Raw genomic sequence first — 25,415 nt, 5'->3', positions numbered from 1 at the left:
GTTCGAAAGTAGGGTAAAATGGAACAAGGAGGCTAGTGAAATGAGAGTTTCAAGTCCATAAGGATGCTTATATAATGGTCATACCCTAAATTTAGGGTTTTCATTAACCATCGCATATGCCCCACTTACGAAACTATACGCCCCGCGTACGCGTTCGGAACCCTCGATCACCCTCGCATGAGTACGTTAAGCGTACCACCAGGTACGTCCCGCGTACTCGCCTCATTACTTGTACGCTAAGCGTACTTCGTTGTACGCCCCGCGTACAACTCAAAGGTCTAAATGGAACAATATAAATATAAAAGGTTAAAAGAAGAACTTACCAAGACTTAAGCGTTACATTATCCCTAGCTGGAGATAACCATTTTGGTGTGTTGGGTGAGAGTTTGGCCATAGAGGCTCTAGGTTGGAGAAGGTGGCTAGAATCTCGTAAGAAGCTATAGGGTTTTTAGATCGTTAAGGACTACCTCCTCAGTGAGGAGGAAGCATTATATTTATGTGGTACAATTAGGTTAAGGGAGAGTTAGGTCAGGCCTTGGGCCAGCCCAACTTAGGCCCAACTAGCAAGGAGCTGGAAAAGACCGTCCGGGCGCTAGGCGAGCGTCAAGCGCAAGAGCTAGACAAGTTCGACAGGCGAGCGTCAGGCAAGGCTGGCACGCCAGGTCTTGATGTTTGGGTCATGCTAATGGACCATACATTAACAATTTTCATAACTTGGGTTTTTTTGTAAATGGTGATTTCATGTTATTTAAAATGAAAAATTTTGATTGTGAAAATGAGACGTTACAATGTGTGTCTACAAGATAAATCTAAAATAATTTTTCATGTGGGCAACAATTGATCTAAATAAGATTGTTCTTTGATCACTATTTGAACATTACGTTCACAATAGCATTTATAGTTTTTTTAGGTGAAAGACTATGAAAACAAAGAACCGGCTCTACTTTACATGGATTTAGAGCATCCACAATGCAAGTAGTATAATAGGTGAATAATGTAACGCCCGTAGATCCGGGCTAGTCAATTTAGAGGTAATAGGGGTCGAAAATGACTTTTCGACAAAAGATTATTTAGAATAAATTATCTTAACCAAGTTGTAGAATATGTCACAAGGTTTCCGTACATATAAAGAGCGTCGAAATCGGAGTTATAACGAAGAAGTTATGACCCGTCGAAGTTTCGCGACGGAACCGACACGGCACCGGAAGCGTAAATATTGATTTTAAGATGGAGGACTTTTTAGCCTTAGTGATCTAAACGAAAGTCGTATAATATGTTAAACTGAGAAAATCCATAAAAAGAACGCCCAAATCTGACTTCGTATGAAGAAGTTATGATTTTTCTAAGATTCGGCTTAGAAGTGCACGACCCGAAACTCAAATTTTAGTTCGAGCGGTTTTTGGCTTACGTGACTTAAATGAGAGTTAAAGATCTCATTAATAGGAACTTAACAGTAAAAAGACAGATGAAAACAAAGTCCGTATGAAGGAGTTACGAATTCTTCGCGGTCATTTAACAGTCTAAAAGTCTCGTACTGATAAATTTAAGATCGGTCGAGAATTAGCTGACAGAGTCAAAATGAAAGTTGTAGATATTATTTTTACCTACGCGTGGATTTAAAAAACGTCAAAAACGGAGGTCGTATGTGAAAGTTATGGATTTTAGAAGTCGGAAGTGTGTTGTGCGAAAATGGGTGATGTGGCACAATCTTGGCCATTGCTTTCTCCCCAAGTCTTGTCACTAGATGGTGACATGTGGCACCAAGTTCAGCCATTTTCACCCTATAAATAGAACCTCTCTCACCCTCATTTTATTCACACCTTTCTCATTGTTTCTTCTCTTTACTCTCTCTCTCTAGAACCTCTCTCTAGCCCCGAAACCCCCCGAAAAGCCTAAGGAACCTCCCTAGCACAAGGCGAAAGCCCCTAAGTGCTCGACGGCTCTGAGAAGAAGAGCTTTTCCACATGGGAATGCTGCTCCAAGCAAAGCCTGGTTTTCTATAAAACCCATTGTAAGTGAGCTACGCCTACGCTATTTTTAATATAGTTTTTATTTAATTATCTTAACGTTATTAAGAACATATAATAAGTAATTGGGCTATTATTATAGGTTATATAACTATTATTTCCCGATTATATAATAGTAATAATAGCTAGACTATTAATTAGTCTCGGTGAATAATACACTAAACTCTAGTGGTAATAATACTAGGTTTCGTCGAAGGAAATTTTTTTTTTTTAAGAAGTGAAGCGCTGTCTGAGTTCGGAATCACCACCTTTTCAAGTGAGTGCATAGTTACTTTCATCTTACACATATATATGAAGTATTTTATATAAACTATGTGCTATGTGTGCATATTATCTGTATACTTGTTGTCTATGTTGGATGAACGTTTTTATGCATGTTTTAAAGGATTTAAACTGTATACGTATTTTATATATACGAATATGTTGGGTATGACATGGGTAGATGAACGATGAGAGATAAAAGATGACGTGAGTAAACATTGGCAGCTATGGACTTAGTGCCTAATAAACATCGGCAGTTATGGACTTAGTGCCTATTGGACAAACACCGGTAGCTATGGATTTAGTACCTGTTAAGGAATTGGTAGCTATGGACTTAGTACCTATTATATAAACACTTGTAGCTATGGATTTAGTACCCGATGAATAGACTATAGCAGCTATGGAATTAGTGCTTTATGAACGAACATTGGAAGCTATGGATTTAGTGTCAGTCCTATAACCCTGGAAGTAAGGGACTTCGGAATAAACGAATGCAGAATAGATGACTCTTAGGATAAATCCTTAAGACTAAAGAAGATAATGGGGATGGCTAATTGGGTTGATTGTTTGATTGTTTAAACATAATAATTATAATATTGTGGGTTGAAAACCCTATGTACTCACCGGGTTTCCCAACATGACCCAATCAGTTTATTTATATCACAGGTGTTGATATGAAGTCACATTACACTGAGAGATTAAAGAGATGTAGATCACTAGTGTAAATAAATGTAAGTTCTGTTTATGCTTATGTTCCTATATTGACGATGACATCCCAAACGTTTTAAAATGAATAAAATACGTTTCTTCGAAAATGTTTTAATAACATATTTATCGTGTTTTTCTGGGAACGAATTCCGCAACATTTTTATTAAAAGAAGAACTCTGATTTTTATAAAGCATAAACAAAATCAGCCTTTTCTGGCCAAGAAAATGGGGATGTCACAAATAAGGTGATGATTAAGATTGAATATGAGTTTAATGGAGTGTGGGTGATGATTTGGAGTAGGGTTTAATGATAAATGAATGGTTCAATATGAATAACAAATGGTGATTAGGATTAAATGGGTGTTTAATGGATTGTGGGTGTTAAAAGTAAAGTTATATAGGTATTTAATGGAAGATGTGTCAATGATGTCGCAGCAATTCAAAAAATGGGATTGATCCAACCGTATCTCCTTAATGGTTATGAGACATTTAATTACACAAAAGTTTCAAGGCTCTATCCGTGATGGTGAAAATGACAATATGTTCCTTGAATATGTTCAATAGTACTTTGCTTAGAATGAGAGATATAAGACATGTACCAATGCTAAACTTATCTCATTGAAGTACAATGGAAAAAAAGGAACATACATGAGCATGATTAAAGTGTTTTTTGTTTTTTCTAAGCAAAAATGTCTGAAGTTTGCGGACCACCTCTGCAACCCTTTGGAGCAGAAGAGGTGGAACAAACGGTTGCAGCATTTAATAAAAAGTATGTTTTTTAACGTCTGCAGACTGTTGCAGTAAGTTAAAGTAAGGCGTGAAAAGGTTTGAAGCAGTTGGTTTAGTGTTGCGTCACGCAGCACATGCGCAACAGTTTTTAAGTCAGAAGTCTTCTGAAAAACAAACAGCTGCAAAGGGTCAAGTACTGCGTGTATGTTGCACGGCGCAACAATAAGTGGTCTGGAGTATTTTTTTAGAAAAAACAAACAGCACCTAACATTTGAAAGGTCCTTATATTTTGCCCAAATTTTTTTAAAATCCATTTTTGTAATAAACCACAAATAATGAAGATGCTTTTATTTTGTAGATATTTGCAGGTTGCATCCTTACAAACTATTGTAGAACTAAGAAGATAATAAACTAAAATTTGTGAGTGCTTATGTGGCCATCTAGGTCTCGTCATATTAAACTCGTATAGGTTCCTAATTTCTTCGACTAGTTTTTTTTGTTTTTCTTCATGAATTTGTATTCATTAGTGTGAAGCTTCTAATCGGCAACTAAAGTTACTTCCCCCGGTTCAAGTGTGTTAGAATTTGGGTATAAACCATGATTAAATTGGTAATCAAATTTTAGATTTTTCATATATCGTGTGTGTTCATTTTCCGTGATTAATATTTCAATCCTAATTGTCTGGGTTAGACAAAATTAAATATAATAAATTTATCAAATGCACTTCCGACTTAGACACAAAAAGAAATCAAGATTACAAAGAGTATATGGAGTGTTCTACGAGAGAGACCCAAAAATATGGAGTATCTCTTCTATTTGTATTCCCAAAATGCATAATATTGACAAAATACAGCTTTGGAAGTTATTACCAGATATCTAAAAGCTACAACTATTTTCATATTTTTTTTTAAAAGCGTTGGATTTGCTGATTCCAAGTCTACGGATCAGCCGTCTGCACTTGGTAGACCCAATCTAAGGATCAACATTTTACACTCAGCGGTCCTAAATCCGCTGATGCATAGCCCATGTATGTTGAGTATACACCCATACCCATAAAGTAGGTGACTCCACAACTTTTGCCACTTTCGAACATGTTTTTCCACTCCATTCCAACTCTAAAATTTCATATAAGTTCATGAGCTATGCCCCAACCCCCACGGGACACCGTTGATAGATAAAATAATCATTCTCCAAGGGTTCTCCCTCGTAGACCCAATACGTTGATCGATCTAATTCACCATCTAGTTAGGGGTTCCACCCCTTGGACCGTGGAACCCCAAAGGGCCGCAACCTCGTTGACCCATCGTTTCTTTTTATACGGGTCAAACTCGCTTTATATATAAGTGTGCATTTCTTTTTGTCAGCTATGTTTCAAATGCGACAATGTTTAATAGATAGTCAAATTGTTGAAAAGGGCAAAGGAAAAAGACGAGAAGTGATATATTGGTATTGGTAATTTGGTATCCCGTTAAATAAAGGGATTACCGTCAATTAACAACTCAAATACACATTTTCTTCAATTTGCTACCATCGATCAAGACATCATCGAGCGTCGACTATCAAGAAACGCATTAGAGAAGCCCAGGAGCAATTGAGGTCGAGTATTCAAGAAATTGCTTTTCAATTCCTCCCCAGAGCTTATTCGGCGATTTCTCTTCTCTGCTGGTATTGCGTTTTCTATGACCTCCGTTTAGTATTGCTGCTTCTTTTTGTGTTTTGTATGATTCTTATGTACTTGTTGCGTCTCCGCTGGTAGTGAAGATGAAGTGTAGGACGAGGATTTTGTTTTTTAATGGATAACTGGTTGTTTCCTTTTTCGTATTTGTTCTGGTTTCAACTTTTTGTAGTGATTTTTTTATGAGCACCAACTGTTTGATAAAATGCCTCAATGATTTAGACAAAAACTCAGATTGATCCTCATGTTTGAGTATGCGTGGATGATTAAGTTTGACAAATCAGTTGAGCTTTGCTTAACAAGGGAAGTCAGAAGTTCTTCCATTTGGTGCATCTATATGTAGTTGCTTATAATAGACATGGAATTATAACAAATCCTTAAAAATGGCTTGGTGGATCCTTTAGTAATTAGCCACTACAAAATGTTTAGAGAAAAATGAGAACTATCCTCTTATCTAATGTTTATCATCAGTTTTATCAAGCAATCTTTTTGTTTGAAATGATTCAGATAATTAAAATGACAAATGAAAATGATTGTTTCACACAATCATTTTCATTGAACGCTAGTTCCAGATTAAGATCCGAAAAACATTTTTAGAACTTCTCATTTCTGTTTAATAACCGGTACCTGTAGCTTTTCAACCTCAACAACGAGTTCATCTTTCAATTTAGATATTACAAATGTGAATTTTGCATCAATATTCTAAGTAAATCTTTGTGTTTAACAATGGAGATGTGATTTCTTATGTTCTAAACTACAACTTTTTGCTTTCAAACAGAAGTCAATGGAGTAAGACAAGGGTTAAGTGTTGTTTAAGTTGTCAGAACTTGGTTGACAATGAACTGGATAAAAAATTTGCAGCGTGTGACTCAGCCAAAAGTCATTAGAGCTATAGTGAAGAAGCAACAAAATGATGTTCTTGTTGCTGATAAGATTCCAGTATTCAAGGAAACTGGTTTGGGCAAAGGGTACTATGGTTCTAGAGCAATACACAATGGAAGTAACTTGAGTAGAGATTTTCTAGTAAAGCTGTGGGTTGCAGATGCTAAAATGAAAAAGACACATGAAAAAAGAAAGCAAAAGTTTATTGAGAGTGGTGTTAAAGAAGAAAGGGGTTTCCATGGCAGGTCTTTAAGTGGGGATGATGGACCCAAACAATTATCCACAGAGCCTCTAGAATCTTCTTCCCCTGAGGAGGTGAGTTGAGGTTTTAATTTCTTTTGTAGAATTTACTTCCTTAGTAAGATTAAGAGTTGAAGACAGAAAAGAAAATGATGCATTAATCTTCCAGGCTTGGATTGCACCTCTTCTTTCAAGATCTAATCTGCTCATTACTAGGGACATAGAGTGGGCCAACCTTACACTTGGCTTTGAACAGGTAATTGAAACACTCATTACTTGGTATTAATAATGATTTTTGTGTGTTTAAAGAAAAAAAATAATGATTGTGTTATTTTATGAATATCGATACGTTTGTTAGGCGAACAGATATGCAATAGTTGATGTGAGCAACCCACATGAGGTATTTTTTTTCCAAAATCCATTTTCTCTTTAAATGTTTGATGTTATATAAAAGGGATTAAGATAACATTTTTTTTCTTTTCTTTTCAGCCTGCAGGTTTTATTCGTGAGGAGAGCAATGTGATTATGAGACAGGTAGATTGTATTTATGTTTTATATTGGTGAATACGATGCTTTGACTTTTTCTCAATTTGTATTGGCAGTTGCTTCGTCTTAGGCGACCTTTTGTTGCTACTATAACAGATGGCTATGGTAACGAGCTGTTTAGGGTAAGACTAATGGACATATATTTACTTTACTACCCCTTCATTATATATATAAGTTTATTTACTTTATTAATATATACAGGTGAGAAGGCCCTTTTGGTGGATAACAAGCTCAATCTATGCAGAAGTAGGTGGAAAGGTATGAATGATGGGTTTACTGTTTTGAAATCGAAAAATTTTCGAGAATAAAATTATTAAAATTTTGTCTCCAGGAAATTGGTGTGGTTCATAGAAGATGGCATCTTTGGAGGAGGGTTTATGATCTGTACTTGGGGTAAATTTGTAAATTGTTTGTATTTGGTTCCCTATGGTAATTAGTAAGTATATTGAGGAGGGGAGATTGGTCATTTTTTTGTGCATGCAGTGATGAGCAGTTTGCAGTGGTAGAGAATCCTGGTTTTTGGCACTGGACATTTACTTTAAAGGGGATTCATGGTGAGGTGTTGGCTGAGATTGACCGTGACTGGAGAGGTTTTGGTTATGAGGTGTTGACTGATGCTGGTCAATATGTCATCCGATTTGAAAGTGCTGCCACATCACACCTCTCTGGAAAGGTACTTAAATAGCTACTGATGATGATGATGATGATGATGATGATGATGATGATGTTTTTTAATTGTTTGTTGTAGGTGAGAGAATTTAATGTGGAGCGTCGATTGACATTGTCAGAGAGGGCAGTGACAGTTGCACTGGCTGTGTCTTTGGATAATGACTATTTTTCAAGACATGGAGGCTGGTAAATGTTTTTGTTTATGGATGGATTTAAAAGCTTTGATTTTTGAAGGTGTGAATTCCCTTAGTTTTATGATGTTATTTTGAATTGTATTATTGGCAGGGGGCTTCCTTTTATTGCGGTTGCTGAATGACAGACAGAAAGAGAGATGCCTGCCACATCAGCATTCCGATATTCATGATGTCATTTCATTGTTAATTGTATCATTAGAGTTGTGTTGAGAGATGATTCAAGTATACATTGCATTGCATTGCATTGCTGCGGTTAATTGTAAAATTGCTCCAGTAAATGTGTTTGTGTACACACACACACACACACGTACACTTGGTAAAATGGTTTGGAAATGACTGGAAGATGAATGATTTGAAATACTATAGAATTTTGTGTTTCTAATCTCAAGGCTGAAAGTTTAAATTAGACAACCGGCAATCTGTATCTTCATAGAATTCTCATCAATTTTTCTTTGAGCATTCCCTGAACAAAGGAATTAATAAAAATTGTCCGGTTTATATCATTACGGCTGGCTGTTGCATGCAAATTGGTCTAGGCTGCTGACTAGTGCCCTGGCCGCTTAAGCACAAGAAGTTCCTAGTGGACCGGCCAACTATTTAGACTAGAGGGCTATAATAATAATAATAATAATAATAATAATAAGAAGAAGAAGGGAAATTGACTTGTTAGGGTGATATTCTTTTTGTTTTGTTCACATAACCTTTTTTGTATACATAAAGGCAACGAATTTATTGGAATCGTTTATTGGAATCGTTCATATATATTCATTATGACTATTGTAGCAAGTTACAGTTACATAGCATATACATGATAAAGATAATACCCAAAAGGATAATTAACTATTAGTTTTGTTCACAATTTTTTTAATACATTCAACCATCCAACTTATTAAAGTTTTCCACATAGTACCATTATTTTAGAAATTTAAATCAATAATTGGAAGTCGACTTCAACATGACTGTCAGACAGAAAGCATTCTTTGAGTGTCTGCGGGCGCCTCATGCTCCGGATTTTCTGCTAACTATCCTTATTGATGGTCTTGGCCAACATATGTCTCCTATGGAGTACCGAACTATACTTCGTTACCGCCTCATGATTCCCATATTCCCAATTGACGAGATATGCACAGTTTGTCGCAAGGCATGTTTGGATACCTTTGGGGAACACGCGGTTCATTGTAGAGAGCTCCCTGATTTCAAGTATAGACATGATGTGGTTCGGGATGTTATCTTTGATGCTTGTCGGCATGTTGGTATTGCTGTGAAGAAAGAAGCGCCAGTGAACTTTTTGACGAACCTACAGGATGGCAGGTCCACACTTAGACCGGCTGACATTTTGGTCTTGTATGGATAGGAGAGAAGCATGCGTGCGTGGATCTTACTGGGGTCTCTCCACTCGTTGGTTTGGGGAGTGGGGGTTTCACAGTTGGACATGCCACTTTGAAAGTCGCTGCATGCAAAGTGGTAAAGCACGAGAATGCATGTAGATAAAATCAACATGTGTTTGTTCCTTTTGCATTCGATACATTTGGTTTTCTCGCACCGGAGGCGGTAGAGCTCCTTAATAGAGTCCAACGGGTCATGCATTCTAATGTCATATCTCCTAGATCCACAAATATTATTTTCAAAAGAATTGGTTTTGCCATCCAGAAAGAGCTAGCGGCGCAGCTTGTTGCCCGTTTGCCTTCAATCAATATGTATTAAACTTTTATTTTATTTAAAAAAAAAAAAATAATTGGAGTCAACTGTCAATCCACATCAGATGCTTTTGTGAGGTTGAGAGTTTCCCACACAAATCAAATGCTTGTATATTTATTTTCTTTTGTGCGGTCAAATTATATCAGTAAAGTGAGTATAGTTCATTTTTAATCTTCTTGTCGAATACACCTAACTTACCGACATCATCAAGATGAAATTTTAACATGGTTTAAGTACGTTAAGGTATTTTTCTTAAAAACACGAACTCACCGGACCTTATGCTTGGCTAGTTAGAACTTTAAATGTGCATTAGCATACTTTAGAAGATGATTTATTTATTTGCTATTATGTGTTGTTAGCTTGTTTGATTTATATCTTACTTTATATGTATTAATGGTTTTTGCATTGGTATCAATACATTAGGGGTAATAATTGGTGATAGTTTAGCAAAGGTCATAAATGGTTTGAGGTAACAAGAGTGGAGCGAATGTTTCACGACTTCAACTACCAATTAAATTCTTTGAAACAATGAGTATTATATAAAGTTTAATAAGTTAAATGGTCGAATTTGAATAAAAAAAAGAAAATTGTCTAGATATGAACAAAATCAATAGTTCATTATGCTCATGGATCATTATCTACATATGTACAAAAAAATTACATAAATATGAACACTCCCAATAATTTCATTACCCTATCAAGTCAATTTCCCAAATTATAATAAGTTTGGTTCAAACGTCTCCCTCTTTATATAACTATTTTCATACATCTAAATATTGAAAATGATCTCACTTAATTTCATTTTTCTCAATACTATAATCTACATTTTGTAATAAAAAAAAAATATGTATGATATTTATTTTGTATTGTTGTTAACAGTATGTCTTTCAATAATTGTTTCTTAAAAATATTGGTTATATTTGATGTTCCTAAAACTATTTAGTTTACAAATTCGGTTCACCGATTAGTCCTCACTTAGGTCAAGTAGTTTGTTGATCATCTGAATAATGTCATTGGCATCAACATTTGCATCTCAACGATTGGTTATATTTAAACGGGACCAAAACTTTTTACCAGGTAAACTTGATATTGTTGGCTATAAATATAACGATTATATGAAATGAAGATTACAAACTTTTGTTTAGAATCCGACATGTACGGAAACAAAGTAACTGATTTATCGGATCCCTTTGGGAAAAAAAATATATAAATAGTTGTTTGGCTGATTACACCAAACACCGACAATGTACTCCAAATTTCAAGAAATCACAGAGAGAATCCCACAAACCTAACCTGTTCCTTAAGTTGCTCCAAGTACAAAGAAGCATGAGCCAATTAATATAGGGAAAATGACTCTAAAGGGTAACTAACTGTTGAGTTTGTTCTCATTTGGTCTTTTTTCTTTTTTGTACTTAATATATCATCGAACTTGTTGTTTGAGTTTACCATAACCCTTTTGACCGGCTTTTGATATGTGATAGCCGGTCAAAGAGATATGGTGAACACAAACAATAAGTTTGATGGTATATTAGATACATAAAAAATGAATGGGACCAAATGAGTACAAACTCAAAATTTTGGTTATCCTCTTGAGTCATTTTCCTCAAAAAGTTAAATGAAAGTAAAACTTCAAAAGTATCAAAAACTGTAACATTCTTAGGCCATAACGTACATGAAAAATGTTTCGGAAGGGTAACTTCGTTAAAACATGATCTATGTTATACTTACTGTGGTCAGCTGTCAACAATTATCTGCAAAAGGATATAATTATGTATAAGAGGTATTTTTATCAGCATAAACGTTTACCTCAATATATATTATTGTGATGTGTCTGCAAAAATTGCATGATCTTATACATATTGATGTTGTATCTTATCCCTTGAATTCGATCTTAAAACCAAGTAAACTTAAAAATCACAACACCTCTGATTCCACTCGTTTGTAGACTTGTCCAGAACCCATGATACGATAAATCATTTGATTGGAAATATAAATTTAATCATGAAATGCACCTGATTAATCAAGATTCTCTTAATAACTATTCAAGTGCATATATATATATATATATATATATATATATATATATATATATATATATATATATATATATATATATATATTAGAAAAGAAGCAAACATGCAACCATCAATCTATTTAAATTTATTTTTATCCAAGAAATAATAAAGTAAAATAGTTTTCGACTAAAAAAGATAAAGCAGAAAAGGGTAAACCAAAGTCGGTCTAAATCGAAAAGATACTGGGTCTGAAGTCACACCATAAACATAAACACAAACATAAAAAAGAATTTTGTTCAAAACTTGCTAGCAAGTAGCAACCACCCGTCATATGTTATACATAATACATGCAGCTATTTAGAAACAAGCAAAACCCCCATATCCCACGCGCACTTGATCAAATTGAAATACTTGCTCTTTTTTCTTCTTCCTTGTTTACTTACTTACTTACACCAATCAACAAAATAAAACCTTCCTTGCTTAGTGCTTACATAAAAACCACCTAAAATAATACTACTAGTCGTCTACCACTACTCTACATATCAATCATCAATCATCATTTCTTCTTCCAATGTCTGTCTTGGATAGACGGAGCTTCACCATGATTCACTGTGACTGGCTCACATACCTCCATTACTAAATAATAATCACAATCAAGAAGAAAAATATAAAAATTGATTTTATGAATCAAGCATCTCATCTTGTATTATTTCATTGGGTGCAATTAATCCAGGAATGCTAAGCATCCGCTGTCTTTCTCTTTCTTTCTGGGCTGCGGCTTCTTCTGCGTATAGATCCTTGTTATCCTGCCACCAATCACCAAAACCATCATCAACAATACTATTTTATTTATCCAACAGACCATTTATAGTATATATGTTTTTTAGTTTGGTTACCTGCGCTGAAAATTCTTTAGATTGCACAAGGAAGTCCCTTATGTGGTTCTTGAATGTAGATAGATCATTTTTTGACTCAAACAGCCCCTCGTTCACAAACCTTGTCACCTACAATCAAATCTCAATTATTCCTGGATATGCCAGCCAAAAACAATCACTTAACCTAATTTTATTATTTAAAAGACCTCCATCCATCATATTCATAACACATAACTCACAACTTATGTTTCCTTTCCTTTCTTTCTTGCATATATATTTACTACTTTTCTTTCAGCTTCTGTCCTTTGTCACTAACGGGTGTGAGTTATGCCAAAACATAAAACATAAATAATAATTCTTTGTTTGCATATTGACTACTTTTTTTATATACTTTCCTTTCCTTTACTCTTGTTTATGTCAACTATAATCTTCATCTCTTTCATCCTCTACTCTTCAATTCAAATTTCTAAAAGAATTCCTCAATTTTAAACCAACCCCCCCCCCCTAAACAGACCCAAAACTGGTTTCTTTTAATTTGGGTACTGAGTGGATTTGTTTTTAGATTCTAAGATGAACAAGATTGACGATTAATTTGGGTACTTTGGACTTGATGGAGCTTGCATTTGCAACAAAACTGAACTTGTAATTTACTTATTGCTCAAAATAAATCCCATGATGTACCTCGGATGCTGGAATATTGGGGAAAGAACCACATAGAAGCTTAATGGTATATTCCCGAACAAATATTCCATTATTAGGATAAGGATATGAAATTGTTGAGGCATCCCATAAAGGTTCAGTCAACGAACCAGATTCCACCTGCAAGTTTATTGGTAAGATTACACAAAATGTTGTAAAAAGAAAAAAAGATAAAAATCAGAAAAGTACCAGACAGAACAAGTGCTGAAGCACTAAAACATGCAACTTGAAACCAGGTTTATGGAATGTATCTGTTAACACCGCAAATATTTCTTGCACAATCACCACAAAGTATGATCTGAAGAATTGATTACAGAACTCTGACTCCTGCCACATCACACAACAATATTTGTTACATATATACTATTATTATTATTATTATTAATCAAATCAACCAACCAACCTGAAAGTTCTTGAGCATCTCTAGTAACAAATTAAGCCCTGTTTCAGCTATGTTTCTTTCAGTGTGTCGGAAAGCCCACATCACCGAATCCATAACTAGCTTTAATTGCTGTTACATACATACATACATCAAAAAAACACATTAAAATCATACCTTTTTTAAAAAAATAAAAATAAATAACAAGTCTTAGAAGCCAAACCAAACCTCTGGTGACAACAAGATTAAAGCTCTGAAACAATGTGTGGCAATGGCCCGAAGTAATGAAAAAAACTTGAGCCGGTGTTCAGGGTAGTCTTCAAAATTCTTGGTTATCATCTGTTACCTCAAACAAATACAACTATTATAAACACTTAAAAAAAAGACAATATATATGTTAAAAGATTAAGAAAGGCTAACCTCTAGTGTGCACTGGAAAACAGCTTCAAATATACGTGGGACATCATCAATCATAGCACCCTTGTACCTACAATGGAATCAAGAAAAGTCAACCTACAGAAGTGCAAGAAAGTCAAACAGCAAGCAAAGCAAACAACATGCATATACATACTTGTTAATAATTGTGGCAAAGAGAGACAAAACTTCTGATTCACGTGCATCTGGTAAATTTCTAGCATAATCACCAAGAACTGGATCCATCATTGGTGGAACAAACTGCTTTCCTATTTGTGGTTGATCCTCAGCTTTATCAAGAAAAGTCTCAATGAGCTTCAGTGTTTCCCTCTTCACAGACCTTAGAAGTTTCACATATGAAGTTCTAGAAGCGAAAGGCCCTCCTTCAGCAATGTTGGATGATATAAGCTCACTGTACATTCTGAGCAACACATGAAAATATCGGATTGGTAAGACCATTTAAAAAAAAAAAAGGATGGATTGGATTGGATTGGATTGGATTGGATTGTGAAACATAAACATACTTGTAGACATTAAGCATGTCCAAAAAGATGAGTGTTATTTGAGAAAGAAAATGTGTCCCGAGTGCAGTGGCAGCACTTGTGTTTGTCTGTAAAATATTAAGCACGGTCCTAATCACATCTTGATCTTTTAAGAAATCCACACTGCCTCGCGCATGTCCTATAATCTCTGTCCATTTCTGCATATAAAACAACTCAATCATATCAGCATCACACAATGCTCACGACTCCATCCATAATAATAAAAAAAATAATAACTAACATCCTTCTAAGAATGAGTTTCCTACCTGATTCGGAAGATGCATCAGCCTTTGCAAATATTCCTCCCGCTTTGATACCTCAGATTCTGCTTGAATCATACAACCAACCTACCACATCAAATATTGCAACAAAAGTTTACTACAAAGACCTCCAACAATATTAAAACAAGTGCATTGATATCATGTAATGAGGACACACTTGAGGGTTGTTTCATTTTGACTTCAATACTAAAAGGGTTAAGCACTTACTTAACAGGTTAAGCCAAAAACTTAGCTTAATGTATTAAGATACTATCCATTTACCTATTAGCCCTTCTTTTCCATTCCAACTGATGAATATTATGAAACTGTGTCTTGGAATGTAAAGGTAAAATGGTTATTCAGACAGACATCATCACCCATTCGTCTACTTTACCCATACATGACTTAATGAAAAAAAACAAAAAAAAAAAACTAGCCCGTTAAGACTTACAGATTCATAAAACGTATGTATCTGATGTGGCTCAAGATCTGCAATGGTTGTTGGGAGGGTGGTAAGCAGTTCTGAGACAAATGCCTCGCTCTCCCCAACCTTGAAAAACAAAAAGATTACATTATTAACAAAATAAAATTACAACTTTTGCATCTACAAAGATGGTATAGAAGAAAACAATAAGTATATATAATATATTACCTGTACTATGACAAACTTGCGCTTGCATTTTTGTACAATTTTCAAAAATGTATCGCAAGCCATATCCTGAACACCAGGGTGTGTTTCATGCATGAACTCAAACAACTTGTTTACAACAGTTTTCAAGAACTTCCAATGGGCCCTGAGGAATCTTGGATATTGTCCCACAACATACCTGACAGTGCACCAAAAATTAGATAGTTTAAATGCAATGTCTCTTAGGGAAGTAAGCAGAAAAACATACATGATGTTACTTGCAATAACAGCTTTGTTGTCTTTTCCTTTAGTAATTTCACAGAGATTTAGCAGATCACGAATAACCATCACAAGAAACCTATTCTCCTGATCTTCCATCATGGACCCCGATATGGATCCTATTGCCCAACATAATGTGTTCAAGTTGTTCCACGTCCAATCTTCACCATTCAGCTGTTTGCTTAATTTTTTCAGCATCTGCTTTTCAGTGTCATCATGATCAAGATGCGACAAATAGATAAGTGTTTCCCTCATTATCTTGTATTGAACAAGGACATCATTGTCTTTTAAGGTTTCCCGCACAATGTTCCCATTTTCATCTTCAACAATCAGAACCTCTTCAGGTTTCGCCATGCGGGATATCATAAGCAGTCTTAATTTAGACATGGGGGCAGCATAAAGTTGTCTTCTTTGCAATAGTTTAGTACCATGGCCATCAATCATACCAGGAAGCATTGTCATCTAGTGCACAAAGATATAAGATTCATGAGAAAACAAATGCCAAAAAGAAAAAAGAATCAAATAGTTAAGTGCATGATTGCTGTAGGAATATAAGATGTGTGGACACATAATCTACCTGCAGTCCCATCATGTTTGCATTTGCTGCAGGGTTATCAAGACTGTGATTTGCCTCAAAAAGCTCTAGCACCAAGGAATTCCAATAGTCCAAGCAAACCTGTTCAAACACATTCACAGAAAATATTATATAAACCAGAATGTATCTTTATCTTGTTCCATTTGTAAAGAAAAAAAAAAGCAAAAACAATGTGCGTCATACCTTGAAAACTTCTGTATCATCAACATAAGAAATGCTCAAGAGATATTCAAGGCCCATTAAAAGTGCAGCAGTGTTCTCTTGTGAGGATTCCAGTACACGGATGTGAAACTGCATGCAGAGTGCCAGATTAGATCTAATGTAATAAAATTATCAGAAGGAGAAAAATAATCGAGACAAAATAAATACTTACCTTGTAAAATGAAGTGAAAAACAATGCCAGATTCTGAATGAATGCCTGAAAAGAGGGAAAAGAAGAACAAAACTTATCAGTCACACTTTGTTCAAATCAATCAAGGTTAAACATAACATGGATTTCTTGTTAAACCCTATAATCACCTGCTCATCACTAGAGCCATTTAAATATGCATCTGGTATGTTTGTAGTAGTTGGAAGAACCGTCTACAAATAAACAAAACATACAATAGAAATAATTCAAAAGAACATAAGCACAAAGATAGAGCAAAACACAACATAAAAAGTTTTTCTCACATACCTGCAACTGGACCATGAATATGTTATACATTTTAACATATTGCAAGTTGTAGAAATCCCCAAAGTTCAAGGCTGCAACCTATGCCAATAAATGCATGACAAAAAAAAGAGTTAGTTGCATTCTTCATTAAAAACAACATATATACCTCTCCATGTGCCTAGCATTACCTCTGTCAAGCATTGAAGGGTCAGATTACGATATGATGGCACAGGAAAAAACTTGAGGAGTGTCTCCAGCTTTAATATGCAGTAGAAAATGTTAGTGGAATTATAGTTTCCATGATAAAAATATAATCCATAAAGGAAAATAGCATACCAGTGGTGATTCAAAGATATAGCCTAAAGGAATCCATGAAAGGAAAGCATGTAATGTAGCTAATGTAGCTCTGATTAGCTCTGTTCTTTGAGATGCTGACAGTACATATAAGCATAATTCATGTATGAGTTGAAACTCGCTGTTACCAATCACAACAAATAAGTAAATTTTAGTTGGATTAGATGTAACATCAATAGTCAAACTAAATAGAAAGAATATCGATGTCACCATTACCTGTTGAGGGATTGCTTAAGCTCCTTGATTTTATGTTGAGTCATTTCACCCCTTGAGAAATCAAACACCTCTTCACTTAAAAGCTGGAAAGCAAAGATTGACATTTAGACCACATATGAAAGCTTAAAAGCAACAAGACACAAGTAAAATGAATAACATCAAGCATACTTTCAGTATCGCCATGCAATTCTCACAAATTGTTTCACTGGTTTTTGCTGCTGTGACCAGGTCAGGAATGAAGCTTCGCCACCTGGCTGGCCACTCATGTTTCAAAATCTGCATATCCATTTGCAGGTCATTTCATTATTGTTTCTAATGGCAAAATTCAACTTAAAACTGAAGCAAACAACAGCTCACCTGAACTAGAATAATGTTCAGTTTGTTAACATACAATCTTTCTTGGCGGAAAGAGCCCTCGCTACTCGAAAGCTGAAAAAAAAAATATTTACTTTTAAATTTTATGAATATATCATAAAGAGAATCTAAAAAAATACCTATAGAATTCCATACCTTTACAATAACATCAGAGATGTAGTTTTTCATGCCATCCCGTTGTTCAATAGGTAATACATTCCATCTATACTTGATAACACCCTCAAGAACCTGTAGACAAGAAACCAATAATCTTGTAATTAAAAAAAAAAAATGTTTGTGAGAAGCATATCCCAGATGATAGAGATAGTCACCTGTAGAGAAAAGAATTTGGTGTTCATGCTCTGTGTATTGGATAATATGTGAACAACTTGAAGCCACATATCTGGATTGTTTTGCAATTCCCTCAGTATATGATCAGCAGCAGTCCTCTGTATTATTAACATATAAGCATGAAAAACATAATCACAAAGATATAAGCAAAGCAACAAGCCGACATAATCAAAAGCTTGTAACCAATGATCATTGTAAAAAATATATATAACTTGCTATAAAACCAGTTGGCATGAGTTTATCAGTCATTTCAAATGGTACTACTTGAGATGATGCAAATATTAATACATGAAGCCGGTAAACTGGGTCAAAATGTTTAAAAGGATGCAACCCTAATTTAGCATAGGTGTGACATGCAAAAGCCAGATAAACGTTAAACTTGTGATGAATTGAGCCATTGATACTATTGCCACCACAATCAGGTCTCGAGTTTGTTCTTAAGCACTTCCTACTATATCTCTTTCATGCAAGACGAGAAATAGGTGCACTTCTCATCACTCTGGTAAAAGAAATACTGTACAAACGAGGTCAAAAGTCCGTTTACGGCTTAGAGTTGAATGTACGATGGTCAAACAGTCACCAATTAACCCCGAATCCGTAAACTAATGAAAAATTGTTTCCAGGGCATCACATTCCTCGTCTAGTTTTATAGAAGTAAGGGGAAAGGGGATAATGAATTGCGACAAACCTCTTCTTTAGATCCGGTGCCATAGAAGGCAGCAACAGTAGCATCAAGTAAAGCAACATCAATCGGGTGACTTAAATCCCTAAGCTTCTCCGCCGCCATCGCAGAGAAATTGTGCAAGTGTAAAACCCTAGACGAAACCCTCGAGTGGAAATTTTTTTGCAGAAAATCCCGTTGAAGGAAGCAGTGTACGGACGAAACCCTAGAGGATGCAAAAGGAGGAGGAAGGTATATACAGATTCTAGAAGAAAGATAAGTAAATATAATAAATAAGACAGCTTCAAAATGAAGCAGAACAAATGACGAGTAGAGAGAGAGAGAGAGAGAGAGAGAGAGAGAGAGAGACTTTGAATTGAAAGGAGGCCTTCCCTCCTCTTTTGTATGCTGCGAGCTGCCAATGACGAGTGTGCGACTTTTTAGCCCAAACTTGTTTTTTTTTTCTTTTTTAGACGAGACCGTATGGGACTAGAACGTTATGCGGCCATTGAACGTCTTAAGGTTTGAGGGAGGATGCCACCGAAAGTGCACTCTCTTTTTCGCCGTTTAAGTATCACGTCACTTTTTACCATTTAAGTGTGGTTTCTTGCCACACCAATGATGTGATGCTACAGTTTTAGTTTTTTTTTTTTTTTTTAACTATTTTAATTTAATAAAACTTATTTTTTAATAAAAAAACATAATTTTAAAAACATAATATTTCATTAATTAAAAATACAAATACCATACATTACTTAATTTAAAAAAAAAAAAAAAACCTAAAAATTTAGAAAAACAAACTAGAAACAAAAAATCAACAACTTAAAAAAACACACAAGAAACCATTAAAAACTTGAAAAAAAAACTAGAAATTAGTCACGATTCATGTAACGGTTTTTCACTTCCTCCTTCATCGCCAAACCACTTCAAGCTCGGCCCCGATCATATTCGACGTGTCCATTGCTAGTATTCGCATGTCCCTCTCCCTTTTTTTCCGAAGCTCTCTTTCAGAAGCAATTTTCAAAATCTTGTCCATTCTCTCTTTTATATCCTTCATGTCGATTCTCATTTCTTTCAAATCATCTGAATCCGACGTTTTGCCTTTCTCTTTGCTTTTTGATTTGTCTCTTCCCAATGGTCAGGAAGGTGGTGAAATTGGAACAGGTTCATCTTCGTTCAGATCAAATTGAACACGAGCATCTGATGTAGTGTGGTCGGACTCAGATGTTCTGCTGCGTTTTGACCAACTGTCGATATGTTGGTCAGATGTTTTGTTACTCAGTCATTTCCTGTTATCTTTCAAAAAAATTCCAAACTTCAAGAAACTTGAAAGCCTTCAGATTTTCTTTTTGATACACTTTCAACGCTTTCTTCAAAATGACTTCATCGCTTTCTCCACTTTTCCATTGACGTTTCATGTTGTTCCACAAGTCATTAAACAACATGACTTCCTTGTTCATCTTCCCCCATTTGGAGTACACTTGATGTTTTGAACGGTATTCTTCACGGTTCATTCCTTTATGGAACCTGTGTAAAACGTGAATCAAAAAACGGTCATGCTTTTGGTCTTTTCCAACCGATGCATCTTCTGAAATATCAATCCAAGATTGTGCCAACACTAACGCTTCCAAAGGTTCCCAACATCTAGCCTTCACCTTCTCTTTTCTTTTAGTCGCTGCTCGAGTGGGCTGAGTTTCTGTAACGAATTCCAATTCAGAATCAGAAACAACCGTTTCTGGTTGTGTTTGTGTTTGTTGAACAAACTCGGGTTGGGACAAAAAATCAAATGGATTAAAATTCGGGTCGGGTTGTGGTAGTGGTGGTGTCTGTGGATGTGGTTGCCCTGGTCGTTGTGGAAAAGAATGAAACATACCGCCATAGTGGTAATACGGAGGTGAGAAAATCGGTTGATCAAACGAAGGTATTGGGGTGTTGGTGTTTCTGACTGGTGTATCATTTTCAAAAAAATATGGATTCTTTCGACTCATCCACTAATTCATATGACAATATTTTCTTCAGTATGATATATCATTATTACACTACCGATGTGCTACAACCAGACTCAGCCCCACTACTAACAAGGTGTGTGATATTAAACAAAAACCGCAAGGAAGTACACAAACATCTATATTGCGATTACTTTGTGGATAATTGTGTATACGAGTTTAAGGACTTCAAAATAAGATTTTGTTTGAGTAGGAATGTATTTCTACGAATCGCCAACGCCTTGAAAAGTCGTTATTGCTTTTTTATTATACTTTTATACAAATGTACTACATGTTTCTTTAATTTTACAACAAAATACTTTTAAATTGTAGTTAATTTATGTTTAGTTATGAAAATTTCCAATTGAGATATGATGTTAGAGGTAGACGAGGGTTTACAACGTTGTAGAAATGTGTTTCGGCCATTTGTTTGATGGCTATGAGGGAGTCACCCGACAACATGGACGACTACATGAGAATGTCCAAAAGAATCGCAATGGAGAGTTTGTATACATTGTCAATGGGTGTTATTGAAACATTTGGAGACGTGTATTTGCGGAAACATTTGTTACATTATTTACAAGAATTGTATGTAGCTCATGAAGAACATCATGGATTTCCCGAAATGATCGGAAGCATTGATTACACACACTAGAAATGGAAAAATTATCCGGTAGCATTGAAAGGGCAATACGCAATTGGTCATCACAGATCGCCTTCATTGGTTTTAGAGGATGTTGTTTCTCAAGATTTATAGATTTTGCATGCATTTTTTGGGGTTGCGGGTTCCAACAACGACGCCAACGTTCTTGATTACTCATCAATATTCGACGATCTTTTGAAATGGAAAGGCTATGGATGCTCCTTTCACAGTGAGTGGAAACGAATACAAATATGGGTATTACATTACATACGGAATATATCCTCGGTATTTCACATTCGTGAAGGTATTCCAACACCCGGTTGAAGAAAGAGACAATTTTTTAAGAGAAGACAAGAAGGAGCACATAAGGATGTGGAACGTGATTTGGGAGTGCTGAAGGCGAAGAAACATATAGTTGAACATGCAGCACGACCATTGGATTTAGAAACTCTATGATATATCATGTATGCATGTGTAACGTCTGTGTTTATGGGCTTGCCATTTTTAGCAATGTGATAGTCTAGGTTAACCTTTGTAACCCGTTTTGAAATAATAGAAGTGTATTATTTTAGTATTATGTGTTTTGTGTTTAATTGCTTAATTATGTGGTTTGATTAATTAAGAATAAAAATAAGCGTCAAAATTTAAGTGTAAAATAAACTTGATATCTTTAGATAATGTTGTAGTAGTTGAAACAAGGTTTCCGAAGATATAAATAATGCCGAAATCCGAGTTATAACGAGGAAGTTATGACCTGTCGAAGTTTCGTGACAGAACCGGCAACGCTGAATGACGTAAAAAGTGAAATTCACGTTAGAGCGATAGTTAGCCTTAGTGATCTAAACGAGAATCGAATATCTCGTTGTTAGTATCAAAGTGATAAAAAGTTATGCGAGAACGGACGTCAAACGAAGAAGTTATGAATTTATAACGAAATTTTCTGTCCCGACCTATTAAAAATAAATAATAAAAATAAAGTCAAAATTAGCCGACGGATTCTAAACGAAAGTTTTAGAGCGTAGTCTCACCTTCGCGTGGATATAAAGAACGTCGAAAACGGAGTTCGTATGAAGAAGATATGAATTTCCGAAGTTTATTAAATAATTTGTACTCGAGGACTTCGGATGACGAACGCAGTGACGATTTCGGACCAGTACGCCCCGCGTACTCCGAGGCTCCAGCCTCATAAATAGGATGCGAGGGCAGCCGGCTTCTTTTCTATTTTTCTCCATTCTCTCTCCCGTTTTGCCTCGATTTGCATGCAGAAATACCCCGAAGCCCCGGTAATATTCCCGAGTCCCGAAGCAAGTCCCGAGATCCCGAGAAGTGCGGTTTCCGAGCCGAAGCTCTGCCCGCGAGAAGTTCGATTTTCGTAGAGATCTTTCAGATCTGCTGAGGATTACTACTTTTGCAAGTCGTAGTGCTGTCCGATCATCTTCTGATTAAGTGAGTGTGTACTACCTTTCATAAACGCAATAATAATAAAAGTATGGTTTGAGTGTATTAAGTATATTGTTGTTTATATGTGTGAGTGCGTTGTTACTTTCTCCTAATGTATAATTATGGAGTATTTTATACGAGATACGTGTTATGTGTATATTTTGTTGTTATGTGTGTGAATGTATATTCACTTTCTTCTATCTTACAGATCTGATTATTTGTATATGAAATATGTGTTATGTGTGTGTGCCTCATTTGTTATATGGAAAATGTATTGATCAAGCATGCTATACAGGTTTTGGAAAATATGTATAAAAATGTATGTTTTTATCTACTAATATGTTGGGTAGAACATGGGTAGATAGTTGGTGTGTAATAAACAGATGAGAGGCCTCGTTGTTGTTTTGATCCAGTAATCTAGCGGAATTTAGATGACGACCACGGACTTTTCTAGACAGTCCAGTGGAACGCTAGCAGGCTCATAACCTGTAGGTGTTAATGAACTTGGGTGTTCATTCGCTGTATTTCATCCCCCTCGTGGTTGCCTTATTTGACTTATATTGCTGAGGAACCTCCGCAGCATGTGTTGTCACCCCGATGAAAATATTCTTAGATTAGGTCCCTTGTGTTAGTTATTTTAGGGACATAAAGTGAGAATAACGGGAATGGGTAACTGGGTTATTGTTGGTTGATAATAATTAATTTAATTATTTATTGTGGGTTGAAAACCCTATATGCTCACCAGGCTCCCAAGCCTGACCCACTCAGTTTTATTTGTATTACAGGAAGTGGCGCAAGGGCGTAAGATGGATGAACCATCAAGTTGTTTTGTTTACAAGTCTGTATATGTATATATTTGTTGAATGACTTGTAATGTTATCGTGTATGCTTATTGGTCTATATCGGAACATGACACCCCGAGTTTTGATTATATAATGAAAAATACATTTCTTTTATGAAATGCTTTGGTAAACATTGTTTTATCATGTTTTGTTTTTGGGAACAAATTTCGCAATTCTTTCAAACCAAATGGATTTACTCTGAAATTATTTTAAAAGCATAAATGAAAATCGGTCTTTTCTGGCCGAGATTTTGGGGATGTCACAGCATGTATCATAGGGATGAGCAGTTTGTTCCAAATCCCGATCTCGTACCGGAACCGGTACCGAATCGTACCGAATTTGAAATAATGGGACGGTACTCGGTACTCCAAGTACATGAAATTTGGGATTCGGTACCACCGACACCAGTACTAGTAACGAAAATCAATACTGATTATGGTAATTCGGTTCGGTACTCGGGATTGACTTTCGATAAAATTCATTTTTCGAGAATTCGGGAACGGTACGGGTTGGTACCGGTTCCGTCCCACGCTCATCCCTAATGTATCATAACGCTTAACATGGTAGTAGACGATAAAGAATGACATATTTCACACTATATCCTAACGAAACCCATACACGTTCAATTTCAAACAGGAACAACAAAGTATTTACATCAAGTCGTTGAGATTCATGATGCAAATAAACACAGACAACTTCGAGAGGACTTTGCGGATTATATCTTCTATGGTAATGACAACGATAACAAATAGCGTTGTATGAATTTGGATGTTATGTGTAATTTAATTTCTATGTTATTTTTAATTTTTAAAAATTATTTTTATTCTATGTTATTATGTTTTATTTATTATGTTATATTTAAAATATATTTGTTTAAATTAAAAAAATCAAAAAAAAAATAATAAATAAGAAATTATAAAGTGGAAAAAAGTTTGTGTTATAACATGGTGATCATTTTCACACTTGTGTTATAACATCATTGGTGATGTGGCATGTGAGGTGGCTTCAAAATGATGTTATGACTAGTTGTCCACACTCAATGCTCTTATATTTATGCAATAGTTTTTTATTTTGTTAATTTATATAATAAAGTTTATTTCAGATAAAATATACAATTAGGTGTCACTTGTTAAATATATTTTTATTCAATAATAATAATGTTTTTCATTAGTTAAAATATTCATGTTTTTCTAAATAAATTTAATATTATCTAAAGATTTATTTTTTTATAGTTGCTCATTTAGGGAGATCTGATCGAGTTAGACACGGGTTGGAGTAAAAGGTCACATGACCAAATTAGAGACTTTTAAATATGATATCAAACATTCTATATTTGATCGGGTCAGGTCTATCCTCTTATGAGACACGGTAAAAAAACATATCAAACAATCATTTAGTTTTTATCAATATGTAATTTACTCGAGTAATATGATCATTATTCAACCGCTTTCATATTAAGGGAAAATGTCATTGTAGCCCCACTAACTTACAAGTTTTGGTTTAAAAGATCCCTTATTTTATTTTTTGACTTTAGAATGGCATAAACTAACATTTAACCGGCTAATTAGGTCATTTTTTATAAAGTGAAGGGGTCACCCG

At 35.2% G+C, this 25,415-nt stretch overlaps 2 protein-coding genes across 3 annotated transcripts; one reads left to right on the top strand and one right to left on the bottom strand.

The window, feature by feature from the left end:
* The first annotated feature begins 5,099 nt into the window (after positions 1–5,099).
* Positions 5,100–8,313, top strand: LOC145012465 (scramblase-like protein). Of its 2 annotated transcripts, none has more exons than XM_078971268.1 (11): positions 5,100–5,390; positions 6,182–6,597; positions 6,692–6,778; positions 6,881–6,922; positions 7,012–7,056; positions 7,125–7,190; positions 7,270–7,326; positions 7,400–7,461; positions 7,552–7,741; positions 7,817–7,923; positions 8,023–8,313. In XM_078971268.1, the coding sequence occupies exons 2-11, from the start codon at positions 6,238–6,240 to the stop codon at positions 8,051–8,053; spliced, it is 1,047 nt and encodes a 348-aa protein (XP_078827394.1). In that variant the 5' UTR covers positions 5,100–5,390; positions 6,182–6,237; the 3' UTR covers positions 8,054–8,313. The 2 variants fall into 2 exon arrangements, with proteins under 2 accessions (XP_078827394.1, XP_078827393.1); XM_078971267.1 differs by having other exon boundaries at positions 5,101–5,390; positions 6,179–6,597.
* Positions 8,314–11,924: 3,611 nt separating this feature from the next.
* LOC145008691 (protein EXPORTIN 1A-like) lies at positions 11,925–19,266 on the bottom strand. The gene is made up of 26 exons (XM_078967288.1): positions 18,934–19,266; positions 18,227–18,343; positions 18,051–18,143; positions 17,898–17,969; positions 17,709–17,816; positions 17,541–17,623; positions 17,307–17,445; positions 17,159–17,227; positions 16,992–17,069; positions 16,835–16,897; positions 16,689–16,733; positions 16,499–16,606; positions 16,298–16,396; positions 15,710–16,182; positions 15,466–15,640; positions 15,265–15,363; positions 14,820–14,900; positions 14,536–14,711; positions 14,169–14,432; positions 14,018–14,084; positions 13,826–13,936; positions 13,622–13,729; positions 13,408–13,545; positions 13,201–13,338; positions 12,541–12,648; positions 11,925–12,450 (listed from the first exon to the last, which is right to left on the bottom strand). The coding sequence occupies exons 1-26, from the start codon at positions 19,030–19,032 to the stop codon at positions 12,325–12,327; spliced, it is 3,237 nt and encodes a 1,078-aa protein (XP_078823414.1). The 5' UTR covers positions 19,033–19,266; the 3' UTR covers positions 11,925–12,324.
* Between the last annotated feature and the right edge of the window lie 6,149 nt (positions 19,267–25,415).

This window comes from Lactuca saligna, chromosome 8 (assembly GCF_052625555.1).
Source record: "Lactuca saligna cultivar CGN05327 chromosome 8, ASM5262555v1, whole genome shotgun sequence".
In the NCBI taxonomy this organism is placed as follows: domain Eukaryota; kingdom Viridiplantae; phylum Streptophyta; class Magnoliopsida; order Asterales; family Asteraceae; genus Lactuca; species Lactuca saligna.
Note: the sequence above shows the minus strand (reverse complement) of the source record. Positions and strands in the feature narration are given on the sequence as shown.